The 14,244-nt window shown below is 29.8% G+C and overlaps 1 protein-coding gene across 14 annotated transcripts in view; it reads right to left on the bottom strand.

Annotated features, from left to right (window-relative positions):
- LOC127714107 (C-Jun-amino-terminal kinase-interacting protein 4-like) overlaps window positions 1–14,244 on the bottom strand; it is a 117,646-nt gene that overhangs the window by 98,615 nt on the left and 4,787 nt on the right. For 6 of the 14 annotated variants that reach the window (XM_052220069.1, XM_052220077.1, XM_052220071.1 and 3 more), the window contains exons 3-11: window positions 13,926–13,996; window positions 13,312–13,400; window positions 12,410–12,684; window positions 10,869–11,201; window positions 9,014–9,122; window positions 8,316–8,401; window positions 7,455–7,490; window positions 5,182–5,223; window positions 3,673–3,690 (exon numbers count right to left, since the gene is read on the bottom strand). In XM_052220069.1, the coding sequence (XP_052076029.1) occupies window positions 3,673–3,690; window positions 5,182–5,223; window positions 7,455–7,490; window positions 8,316–8,401; window positions 9,014–9,122; window positions 10,869–11,201; window positions 12,410–12,684; window positions 13,312–13,400; window positions 13,926–13,996 (1,059 nt within the window). The remainder of the gene's footprint in view (window positions 1–3,672; window positions 3,691–5,181; window positions 5,224–7,454; window positions 7,491–8,315; window positions 8,402–9,013; window positions 9,123–10,868; window positions 11,202–12,409; window positions 12,685–13,311; window positions 13,401–13,925; window positions 13,997–14,244) is intronic. The other 8 variants (XM_052220076.1, XM_052220079.1, XM_052220073.1 and 5 more) reach the window with 7 other exon arrangements.

Genomic DNA, 14,244 nt, shown 5'->3' with positions numbered 1-14,244 from the left:
CAAAGAACCCCATATATTCAATTTTTGTTGAAATCAAACAAAGTTTAATTTTGGACCCCGATTTGGACCAACTTGAAAACTGGGCCCATAATCAAAAATCTAAATACATGTTTAGATTCAGCATATCAAAGAACCCTAAGAATTCAATTTTTGTTAAAATCAAACTAAGTTTAATTTTGGACCCTTTGGACCTTAATGTAGACCAATTTGAAAACGGAACCAAAATTTAAGAATCTAAATACACAGTTAGATTCGGCATATCAAAGAACCCCAATAATTCAATTTTTGATGAAATCAAACAAAGTTTAATTTTGGACCCTTTGGACCTCAATGTGGACCAATTTAAAAACGGGGCCCAAAATCCAAAAACTAAATACACGGTTAGATTCAGCATATTAAAGAACCCCATGAAATCAAGAATAAAACCCCATTGAAATTGGTCAAGAAATAAGCAATTTATAGGAAGTATCTTCTTTTGCACAATCCTGTGCTATTAAATATTTCTTGCTATTGCGCAATACTGTACAATTGACAATTTCTTGCTATTGCGCAATATTGTGCTATTGGATATTTCTTGCTATTGCGCAATACTGTGCAATTGAAGATTTCTTGCTATTGCGCAATACTGTGCAATTGAAGATTTCTTGCTATTGTGCAATACTGTGCAATTGAAAATTTCTTGCTATTGCACAATACTTATTATATAATAATTTACACATCCTGTTTGGTGTGTATCTCCTACCATATCATTATTATTTGATTTTAAATATAAATCAGAAATAACCAACTTAAAATGGAAAATTTTAAAAGAAACAAAAAAGGAAAAAAAGAAAAAAAGGAAAAAAAAATAAATCCCCCCCCAAAATTTTTTGAACCCCCATTATGATTCATCACCCCCAAACTCAATCCCAGCCTTCCCTTTGTGGTATGGTACCTTGCAGTACAATTTCAGAGAGATCCATACACTTGAACACAAGTTATTGTCTGGAAACTAGAAAAAAATGTGTTTTTTGGCCCCTTTTTGGCCCCACATTCCTAAACGTTTAGGGCAATTACCCCCAAACTCAAACCCAGCTTTCCCTTTGTGATATGGAACCTTGTAGTACAATTTCAGAAAGATCCATACACTTACACACAAGTTATTGTCATGAAACTAGAAAAATGCTTGTTTTTTGCCCCTTTTTTGGCCCCTAATTCCTAAAATTTGGAGGCAATTACCCCCAAAATCAATCCCAGCATTCCTTTAGTGATATGGAACCTTGTGGTACAATGTCAGAGAGATCCATACACTAACACACAAGTTATGTCTGGAAGTTACAAAAATGCTTATTTTTGGCCCCTAATTCCTTTACTGTTATTACCATAACCCCCAAAATCAATCCCAACCTTCCTTTTGTGGTATTGAACCTTGTGGTAAAATTTCATAAAGATCCATTCACTTAAACTAAAGTTAGAGTGCGAAAACCAAGTGTCTCCGGACGACGCCGGACGACGACGACGACGCCGGACGACGACGCCAACGTCATACCAATATACGACCACAAAAATTTTTTTGCGGTCGTATAAAAAGGAAGAAGTTGACATTTTATTATAAATTTCATCTTTCTCTAAAAAATATTTTGGAGAAGGAGGTAAATTCAATATACTTGAAAAAGTCTTTTTGGCAAAACAAACCTACAAACATTCATTAATAAAACAGTCATTTAGATTTATTAAAAAATGAGATGGAATTTCAGCTCTTTGGTTGCTTGACATAAAAAGTCATTTTATCCAAAACTTTATATCCCAAAACTCACATGGGAAAAGCCTGTAAAAAGAATTAGTTTAGCCTAAGGCAGAAACAGTTGTGATAAGTGTTTTTCCCTCACTCTATTTTATTTCTAATTCTATCAAGTTCCTGAATGTACTGCAAACCAACTTATGTTTCGTGGATAATATTATTCTAAGTTTAATTTTTTCTACCTGATTTTGTGGTGATTTATAACTTTGTATGATATATTTATATAAAAAAAAAATCAACTTTGACATATTTGCAACAATTTAAATTTTAGTTATTTTTCTACTGCTCTCCCAAAACTTATGCAAACAAACGGCTCATTTAGTTGGTTTACAGTCTAATGTGCAGTACGCAGTCTACAAAACAACTCTTAAAAGCTTGAGCAATGAAGAGGTTGATTATGTGCATTATCTTAAGAGACTCAGGCTCTCATCAAAAAAAAAATTCTTGTTTTTCTGAAATGATCATGATAAAAAATTGATTTTCTAAAACTTTTTTGTATATCATTTACATAACTTTATTCTACATCACTTAAATTATTATTTTCCTTTTATTTGATGAATCTAACCTGAAAATACAGTTATATTTCCCATTTAGATACCCCATTTATTAAATATATAACATGCATCAGTTGATTGATAATATTAAATAATATCTATTCTTATTGTTATATAACATATGTTGTGTACAAGATGCAAGCTTGTACATTTTTGTACAAGTTATAAGTTTTTTGACACATACCTTTTTGCAACAGGTGATAAAGTTTATCTTCTAAAATTTATCAGCTTAATGTCTTAAATTCAAATTTATATACTTCAACCTTACATGAAGTGCTATTCTCCTTGTCCTAAAACTGGAAATAAGGACACCTGAATGGTTTAAATTCTATTTTTATTTTTCTCCTTATACCAAAATCATATCCATAAAAAGTCTTTTTGTGTTCTTATAATGTTTTTTGTATCAATGCTCAGTATTAGACTGTATCATGTAGTCAGGGAAATAAGACAGAAATATGCGAAACAAAAGACTGTGTGCTTGTAGCATCCGTTTGTGTTAAATGGTTCATAAAACACTGATAATTTGTACAAAAATTCTGTACAAATTATAATTTGTACAACATTACCATTTGTACACAATATATACACAGAATGATGAAAAAATATCAGTATATGAAAGTGCAGAGCCTGTGTGTGCATACACAACAAAAAGGTCAAATAAAAGGTAAACAAAAAAAAATCACTGGATCATAAGCCAAACAAATCAAAATGAAATGAAACATAAAAATAAAAACAAAATGTGCTCCAACTGTAAGACAAAGTTGTTCATGTATCAAAATTAGGTTATGGTTACCTAATTGCATTTGAAAACTTTAGGAGGCAAAACTTATTTAAAGTGTTGCAAAAATGGAAATGTGTGATACTGAATCAAAGATTTACCTCAGAAAGCAATCAAACATTATAAGGTTACCTCCATTCTAATGCAATGTCAGAAATAAGGTAGTAATTTCAATCTGTGTTTTCATGTTATCATAAGTGATTTTACTCTATAAAAATTTCATATTACCCAATCAAATTTAACTTTATTTAACACTGCATTGGAATTTCTGGTTTACATTTATTCATGAACCACTTTTGCAGTCCCCCACTATTTATATCTATTCAAGATCTTATCAAATCGTGAGCATAAGGTTTCTGGCCAATGAAGGGCAGTCAGTGCAGTTTCTTAGCAATATTAAATATATGTTGACGAAATCAGGAAAATTTACTTTCGATTAAAAAAATATTTATAGGAATAAAATTCATGTATATGATATACAGTGTATAATGGAAAATAAGATGCCAGTTAGAGCACAAAGCAATAAAAAGGTATATAAATATATAACAAGTTTTGCTTACCAAAGAAATTATCACTGACTGATATAAAACAGAAAAGAAACAAATAGTTAGTCAGGGAATCACATTCAGAACATCATTAGTCAAGTATGATTCTCATCATGTCATGCTTCTATTACCATGCAGCATTTTTATCCATAAGGCCATACCACCTCAAGTTTTTAGTTTTATGGATTTATGGGAAACAAAAAGGTGTGCACGCTAATAAAATTTGAGCCCCCCCTTTTTTTAAACAGAAATGAAAGCAGTTAACAGCAAAATGAAATTGAAAATTAACTGTTCAGAAATAAAAAGATCTCAGCTTTATCTTAAATCAAACAACCTTTTAAATTTACCATTCCTTTAAAACTTTAAAAGTATGTGCAGCACTATGGTATTTTGTCAGAAGGATGCGAAAAAACAATTTTCAAATTAAAAACCCCTTTGACCAAAATTATGGACAGTAAATCCACAGAACGAAAAAATCTATTTGGTATGGCCTTATAGATTGAATTTCTTATATCCCTTATCTTTTATCAAATTTTGTATTGTGCAATGTGTGTTTCAAAATCATAAAGGTTAGAAATACAGATTGTCGTCAAAGGCAAAGCTTCATCTAAGTTATGCAAACAAATAGCAAACATTTATGTGATTTGTAAATGAAAAAATGTTGACCCAAAAAGACTACAATTTAGTATGTCAATAGTTTTATTAGAACAAACTTTAACACATTCTCTGATAACCAAGTCAACTATTTAGAGGATCAGGAGGCATATGAGCTAACCCACACTATGTATAAAATTTAACTGATTGGTCAATAATCTTTTGATACCTCAAACCAAAAATATCCCACCATGCTGAATAATTTTTTATGTATTAAAGAGCTTCCTGATCCACCTGTTTGGTCATTCATGAAATTGTCTTACAAATATCACATGCTGCATTCTTACGATACAATGCTATGCATAGGTAATAAATAATCTTAAGACTAAACATTCTCATGAGTCATTTCAGCATGCTTTCATAAATAGAGAAACTCACTTTATCTGAGCATACAATAATCAACTCGTTTTAAGTAAATGGAATTTCAAATACAGATACTGTGTATTTCCTTTGCTTACATGGATCTGACAGACTCAATTCTACTTTTTGTTCTGATATAAATTATGTCAAATAATGAAATTTCTCATCCCATATTTTTTTAGGTGTTTATTACCTGATGATCCAGAACAGTTCTTCAAAACAGAAAGTAGAACGAGCATCATCCAAGCATTTTCATATCTTTGTTAGCAAAGCATGTACATAGGATCTGTATGTAAATTTTCTTTATCAAATGTGATTAAATATTCTATTATGGTCCATCTAATATGAGTACAATTCTTCCAAATTATCCTCCTTTCCTGGAATTCTCAAGCAAATCTGAATTCCAATTTGCAATGGTAGATTGAAATAACATTACATATTTTTCCCCATGTATATATGATGTTAGTTGGTTCTTTGTAAGATGAATTAGTAAAGAATAAATAATCGTACCGGTAGATCGTCGTTCATTCTGATCATCTTCATTTTCACTATCTGCATATACATACAAACAAACAACAATTAAAATACATGCAACAACATAATGCACAACATTCAACTATTCTATAAATAAAACAGTACGGCAGAAATGCTCCAACCTTACTTAATCATATCTTTTGGTCACTGGTGGATAGTTGTCTCATTGACAATCATACCACATCTCCTTATTTACATATATAGTGCAAGAAAATATAATGTACAGTATAAGATTGGAGCTTTTCTACTTTAAAAAAAATAGCTTGATAATAAACTGATAGACATTCACTTAATATATTTAGAATGTTTGTTTTCATGCCTGATCTTTGATGTAAATGCATGCACAATGTGTTTTTACAGTTGGTCTGAAGAATGAAGTATTTCATAGAAATAGTATTTTCTTGGGAAAAGTTTACAAAGTCTACTTTTGTCCCAGGCAACACATTAAAAACTTTACCCTCAACTTCTTAATTTTTTTATCAGCATTTTGTATATGAAAGGACTCTTGACCAGACCAAGATTGACTTGTTTGATATTTAAACTATATTGTATTGAATTGTGACTAAGATTAACATGTTTGATATTTAAACTATATTGTATAGAATTGTGACCAAGATTCTAATATGACGTTCTTCTTTCTCTTTGGAAACAAAGCCATGCTCTAATTACAATAAAATATGGGCTGCACACAATTGACGTCACAATTGAAATTGCAACGTCAGTTGTATTTTGAACAACGCCGGAGATCGAAATGGCCTTTTTTGTTGGTGTTGCTCGTTAGGAAACTAAATAAAACCATTCTAAAAGTAAGTTTACATATATATGTTAATTTTTGATCGTTGAACTGTTGATTTTCTATAACATTTTTGGTTCATCAAATCAAAATGGCTGCCTTTCGAACATTTATTATAGGTCCGCTTCAAAGTACAAAAGTTCTAATTTTTCCTATCAGACTCGAAATAATTCTATCATACCATGCTTTATGCTAATTTTAACACGGTAGGCATTATATTTGTCAATATCTTTATACCAAGTGTTATTCCTTAATTAATATTATATATAACGTGTTTGATATTTAAACAATATTGTGTACAATTGTGACCAAGATTACCGTGTTTGATACTTAAACAATATTGTGTAGATTTGTGAATCGGAAAAGGGGTCAGTTGCTTCACTCCCTTGTATTTATTCAGATAATAAATTTTTCACATTGGACCTATAGCTAATGACCAACTTTTTAATTGCTTCAGCAAAAATTTAGAAATTAATTTCTTGAGTTCAAGAGTTCGATGCAGATAAAGATAACAAAACATTAACTAAATGAATAATTCTTAATTTCAAAAAAACTATTTAGTAAACCAGGATATTTTTTAATAGCTGACATGTAGATGAGTCAATGAAGGCCCTTTGAAAATTACTTCTGACAACATTTTCTCTGTGTTTCAATGCTGGTACCAAGTCAGGAATATGACAATTGTTTCCCATTCGTTCTGTTGGTTGATATAGTTGAAAATTTTATTTTGTCATGTTTTATGGACTTCCCCTTTTAAAGTTACCTTGGAGTTCTATATTTTTGTTAATACTTTTTTACATGTCCATTCCATTGAACAAAACGACTGAGCCAAGGTCGTGGAATTAACTACGAACCAGTTAAATGGTTACTGTTTCCCTTAGGTTAACAATATATCAAAGCTAAGTTTAGAGAATAGACTATTATTTTACAAAATGCAGTTATATATATATATATAGTAAGCAAAGATTGAAACTGTTTAACCTCTGAACTAATATGAAAAAAAAATTACTTTGCACTAATTCATATCTATTGTGGACAAAACTATGTGACAAAATAATAATAAGACTATATCTGGCCTTAATATTCTACATTATATACTCTACAGTAGGAAATGTTATCAGATTATCAAATTTTAAGATTATGGAAAAAGAATACTGTCAAATTAACTTGTTTATAAAAGTGTTATGAGTTTGTATTTATTACATAAGGCCTCAAAACAATTTTTAAATCAGATTGAGCCTCACCTTGTTTTATATTAAAAGATTATATTTTTCTTTTTTTTTTCTTTTAAAGCATACAATTAAGAAAAAGGTTATTCTGACCTTGCTTTATGTTAAAAGATTATATGTTCATTCTTTTAAAGCATACAATTTCTAGAAAGGTTATCACATGCACGACAGAAACTATATATACATATACACACAGGTAGATACAACAGAAGTTAGTAAAACCTCACCTGACGAGGCATAATCACCAGGATTTACTTCTCGACCTTTATAATGTAATATTTATGCATTTAATCATGTCAAGTGGTCAAAATTTCATTTTCTTATTCCTAACAGAATTATACTTTTCCTAACCTTGGTTTTTTTTTAATTTCAAAAGCAGAAAACTAGTATTCAGCTCTTTATTAGTTGAAATTCAATTGCGACTTCAAAATTTCATGAAGAGTCCGTATACGACATCTTATATAGTAAAAATTTATTTTCTTGCATTTATAACATATATCAAAGTTTCCATGAAATATTGCATGTAAAAATCCCAGAATCATTGACTATGATTGCAAAACCTTGATGCCAATGACTCCAATTGTTCATGTTGATCTGACAGCTGACGTCATCCAATGAAAAATGGTGCTTCATGTGACATTGAATTAGAAATATTAAACATAGTGCCAGCATAATACTTATGTTACCCAATAAAGAAGTTAACCAATAATTTTTATTGTAGGGCCTAAAAACTCCAAGAAGTTTATGGTTGCCTAGATAGTTCTTCATAAATTTCATGTCATTGATATCTCAATTCAGTTATTTTCTCATACACCAAACAGTAAGCAGCCATTAAAAATGAAAACAACTTGTTATAAATTTCATGCGTCCAAAGCGCTTTTCTGGATTTACCTTCATCAGGAACGCTCAAAGCCGAATATTTGAAAGGCAAGGGTGTTAGAGCCGAAACATAAATTGCAAATAACCTTCAATGTCTCATAAAACAAACATAATATTGTACCACCAAGGTTAATAACTGGTGCAGGCCAAGAGTATGTTAACAGCCTTAACCAGACATGCAATCGGATTCACAAACTTTTGTTCTTTACCTGTAATATCTGCTCCAAAATCAACATCACCAATTATGTCTGCATCCTGGCATGTTAATTCATCAAATATGGATTCATTGTTCCTACTACAAAACAAAAAAATTATAAGAATAAAGAGTGAGAAACATCAGTATTCCCAAACTGACGAAGAAAAAAAAAAAAATTCTTTTATAGCTTTGTAATGCAACCAAATCTTAGTGTGCAATATTCGCTGGTCAAATGCAGGTATTGCAATATCTTTTGAAAATCATAAAATTGATAAATAAATATGGTTCTTGTCTTTTTTATGATGTGCAGCTTTACAACATGTACAAACAAAAAGTTATTGCAATATATGGATGGATAATATCACTTATAGATGAAACATTTAACATAGTGATATTTCTTGTCTATATAATTTTTACGAGTCAAATGCAAGAGTTAAGTCAGCTAAAGATGGATTTGGCATGACAAAGTTGCATTCAATATCAAGTTAAAGTCTCTTTTTTAACCATTCCATTATTGTTGGGTCACTCTCTCACTAATAAAACATTTTGTTACATGCAGACATTTACCTTTGAACTCTTCCACTATTTAGCACCACCTTTTAATTAAATTGCTGGGACTTCTTTAAGGTTTTTTTTTATGGAAACTTCCTGCACATTTTTATGGACTTGAACTGTATTATTGGTTAATCCTAATAGGTTATGTATACTTACTGCATATTTTTCAGACTATTATTTGTACTTTTATGACTACTAGATGATTCCTCTAACTCTTGTAATTCTGGAGTTGTTGCAACTATTTGAGCCAAAGCATGATCCAAACCTGTAAAATATAAATTTGTATCAATTTCACAATGACTGGCTATATCCTGCAAACAATGTAAAATTTCCAAAAATCATAATTTCATCTAGACCTTCTTCAAAAAGTAAACTATTTTCAATAAACAATGATTTAACAATTCTGATCCTTCATAGAAATTCACACACATTTTTTACGACAAATAAATTGACAGAATACCAGATCACAGTATTTTAATTGTTATTAAAAAGAGTAGAATATTTTACTTACCATAAAAAACCCGATAATGTAAGCATGAGAGTAAAAAAAAAAGAGAAAAAGAAAATTCCATTAAAGTCAGTCTCCTAATTTATCGGGGCTTCAAAGTTTTGCGCTCTAGAAGGAAAGAGGTCAGACAAGAATTTTCATAATTACATTCAATATCATATAAAAAAAAACGATACATGTACTTTTTCTGATGTTTTTTTTTTTTGTCTATTTCAGTGAAAGTAACATGATCGATAATACTTTTTTAAAATACAAATATTTCTATGACTTTTTATAGGCATCAGAAAGTATTGTAAATCAATTTTGAAATCACAAGTTGTCCCATGTGTTTAATCATGAAAAAATAAAGTACTAGAATTACAACAGACTTTAAATTTTGTAATTTATGTAAAATTGTTTACAATGTAAAAATTGTGTATCAATATAGTTAATTTGCTTTTTGTTTAAATTGTTCTGTTTTTAATCTTTAAATTTTGAAATGTGAAAAAAATTCAAAGAATTATCATGCTCAACAAAATTTTCTACCACCTTCTAAAGTTTTTACTACTTAATCAAAGAATTAATGATCTGCCCATTTTTAAAAAAAGATATGAGAGTTTGAAATTTTGACAGGCGAAAGAGCATTTCTTTTTTAGTTCAATATATATATATGCAGGGATGATTCTACTATATAATTTAGGGTCCCTAAGCGGCTCTTAAATCGGCTGGTGGCCCCAAAAAAGTTTATGCAAACATAAATTCCCAATTCAGGATTATTTTTTTTTAAAAATCAAAAATTCCGGGAATGTTTCGGTCGCTGATCTAGGCAACTATAATTTTCATAATTTTGTTGTCAAAGCATTTAAAAATTGGGACAAGAATGCAGTCAACGATCGCATTTTATTAACAACGATTCAATTATTTCAACTTGCGGTAAATGAGTTTAGCAGCAGAATCAGACCCCTCATATACAATTGGCGAAAATACTATGGGAGTATTTGATCTCATAAAAGTAATCCAAATAATTATGATGTCTTGAACAATTGAGCAGTGTACAGGTAAAAATAAATACATTTTCTGTTGTTACAGGAAAATAATGTCTAAGATTTTATGCATAAAAAAATTCCCAATTAGGATGAAAATTCCCAAATTTGAAGGTCAAGGTCATTTGAAAACACTTGGAATCAATCCCTGATATGCATGTACATAAATCTAGTGTGGTTATGATTTTAACTTAGGACATTTCATAAACTGTGAAAGTGCTTTTGTTTGTTCAGAAAAAAATCAGTCATAAACAAAATTCTCAAATAATTTTACACAACAAAACATGTGGCGTTAATTTAACAGTTAAATTATAATTTGAAAAAGATGAAAACATAAATTCAACAATAATTTCCCCAGAACAGTGTAAACTAACATCCATGAATAAAACACAGACATTATTTTCTCTTAAACATTCAATCATCAAGTCTGTACATTAGCATCATGTACAAAATGTATGTTATTTTTGAATACCTAACTTACCAAATATTTTATCTTCTTCAAATTCTGGTTCGTCCATACTATCACAACGCATTCTATGTTTTGGATTAGGGGTAGATGTCACAACATTTTTAACATGAGAATCTTTTTCAGGTGTCACAGTGTTTGTAACAGAGTTATCTAACTTTGATGTTTCTAAATTGTCTAATGTATTAATATCCTGATTGATAGTTAATTGTTCACCAGAATTTTGTGAATGTATGTGATCTGATATGTAATTTTCCTGTGAATTTTCGTCATTTTGCACTGAATTTAAATTATCACTGTCTATCTGATTCTGAGTGTCTGATTGTGTTTCCTCCTTCTCATCTTTCTCTATCAAAATAACAAGCAGAAAAAACATGCAGAAAAATAAGATAACAAAGCAAACAAAGTATGAACAACTAACAAACTTTATGATAACAAACTATACAAAAGCTTTCCAAAATAATTGTATAAGGGGTCAGATGGCACACTTTAATTAAAATGTAATCTGTGTTGGTTGTTTCTGAATATACAGCCTCAGAAATAAAACAATTACATTTGCTAAATGTCTAGTGGAATATAATTGTGCCTTCTGATACCACATCCCATATACATTTATTTCTGGAATAGTGCTAAACATACATATGATTTACCAATCTATGACTCAAAAGAAGAAATAAATTGATTACAAATAAAACAAATGACTTTAGTCAGTAACTATATCAGTTTTTAAAAAAAAATTAAGGTAAGAAAATTGACCAAAATAGAGAATAAAAACTGTCCCTAAATTGTCTCTAAAACATTATCATTTAATGAGATATGTATGTTTAACCAACAAAACAACAACTTAAACAAACAGTACTTAAAAACACATAAATAAATTACCATATTTTTTCAGACATTTAATGAATAATATAAGCACTAAGATATCAAATTTCTCCATATGTTGGTTGCTGTAATACAATACTCAGCCTGGCGTTTAAAAACAATTTAAGCATATATGATTTAAATTATTGCTAAATAAAACAGTTTATTCAGATGCTGTGATTGGAGTCTAATCTATTAAGATGCCATGTTATTATAAGCTAAGTGGAAGCAGCATCCTTGTTGCAGATCATGACATTTTAGAAAGGCTGGAAACATATGGGAGAAACTTATTATCCCTTTATTTGCAAACAAGTTAAAAGTAGTTATAAAAAAAATGCATTTTGTAATGATTATCTCAAATGATCTATTATCTTTTTTCAAAAGCTTACAGGTGTTTTTTAAATAAGAATTAAAAATGATTGAGAGTGCAATGTTTACAAAGAATTTTTTTTGTCCGATTTGAAAAGATATGGTATCTGCATAAAATCTAACTGAAACTAACAGAAAATATATCAACATGTTTTCTTGTGTGTAACTAATGTAAGTGACAAATTAAAAAAAAAGGTCAGATTTTCATGAAATGTATTTCTTGTTTTCTTGATATTATTTATGAAATGAAAAGCATTTAACATCCTGCTAAACTTGAAAGCAAAACATCAACAACAACAGTAACTAGTACAGATTATACTAACTCATTCCTGTAGATGTTTCCTTGACCTCAACGTGATCTGTAACTTGTTCCTTATCACACGTAGATATACGATTCAATTTTCCTTTCTTCTCTTTGGATATTTCTGGAGATTCCAAATCTGCCAGTTCACTTTTCAGACTAACAGTAGAGTCCGCTGTACTCCTTGGTGAATTGATGTCTATACTTTGAGTAGGACTACTGAGAGATCTCATAGTCGTGGCTGACTGACCAGGTAGAAACATACTTACTGGTCGCAAGTTTGGCAAATTGAATCCCCTTTAAAAAATATGCAAATTATTGCAAAGGATTTAAGGACAATTTTCTTGTTTTGTGGCCATAAATTTGAAATATATAGAAGCAAACAAAAATCTTATCTCAGTTTTGTAATTTCAAGACGGTTGACCATTCATAGAAATTTCTTTACATCATGATGTATGCTAGTACATAATAGAATCTACAATGTACAATTCTTACAGGCAGAAATATACTTCATATGTACAATAACTATAACTCTATGTATGCTTTGTAAGGTACTTTGTTTTGGCGAAAGGACAAAGATGTGACATGTACTTTACTTCTCTTCATTTATTTTGTGTGTACCAATTTTGTATTTTCAATGACAGTTTAGTGAAGTAAAAAAATTTTACTGACGACCTTTAGCAGGTAAATATTCCTCCTCATCCGGGGAATTAAAAAGACTTACACAAGAACTTCAATAACAAAAGAACCGTTTTTTTAACAGGTCTTAAATTATCAATAACATAACATTATAAACAATAATAACTATAAAAATAATATTCATTAAAATAGGGTAAACATCAATACATATAACATGTATAACTTCATTAACTTTCCATACAAAAAAAAATACTTCTCAGTACATAGCACCCATGTATAACTTACTTATTTCTTGGGCTGTTTGAAAGTTCTGGACGATCTGTACCTAACAAGATCTTGGTCCTCTCCATATAATCCATATGTGTTCTAAATAACTGAAGATAAAAACTATCTGATGTATCCCTTATATATGACTTTTTTACTTAGTGGTACTCATGATACTGTTAGTAACAAAACTAGTTTAACTTCACAACAATTATATTAGATTTAGATTTACCAGTTCATGGTGTCATTGCAGACAGTTTGCCTATTTATAGAATACAAAAACATATTTATCATGTTAATGTTGCCATTTGTTGGCGGCCATTGGAGCATAGTAACAGGAAGAAATCCATCATCCTGTGTGTTTGGCTTCTCAATTCAACCTTTCCTTGTATAAAATAGTGTTAGTATTTTCAGGCAGTAAAAAAGTTTCTGTTACTGTATTTTTTTTCCAATAGTTTAGTGGTTTTATGATTGATTGTTGTCAACATGGAAAATGGAGCATAGATCTGTCAGTCAGTTTCTTCAAATAACTTAATATTACACAAGTATTATTCAGTAACTATTTGTATACTTAATAAGTGTTCAACTCCAGAAACAACCATTTTAACACAAGTATACATTATTTTGTCACTTACCTCTGTGTATCGTTCATGAAGTTTGTTGTAATCTTTTTTAAGATCAGCTTCTTTTTCTTCTAGTCTTGAAACTGAAATGAATGGATAAAAAAAGATAATACTCCAAGAAGGAATCCAACTTTAAAGATTTTAAATGATGAAATATATTCGTCTTGTACTTTAATAGAATATATATTACAATTGAAAATTGACCAAATTCATATCAAGAAATTTATCTTACAGTCTGAAGAGCTATAAATATGATCACCTCCTTACAAGATTATCTCCCCATCACTTCAACCTACCATTTGAGTTTATTGAGTTCTAACTAATACTTCTA

Source organism: Mytilus californianus, unplaced genomic scaffold, assembly GCF_021869535.1.
Source record: "Mytilus californianus isolate M0D057914Y unplaced genomic scaffold, xbMytCali1.0.p SCAF_9, whole genome shotgun sequence".
NCBI lineage: Eukaryota > Metazoa > Mollusca > Bivalvia > Mytilida > Mytilidae > Mytilus > Mytilus californianus.
This window is presented reverse-complemented; position numbering and strand designations above follow the sequence as displayed.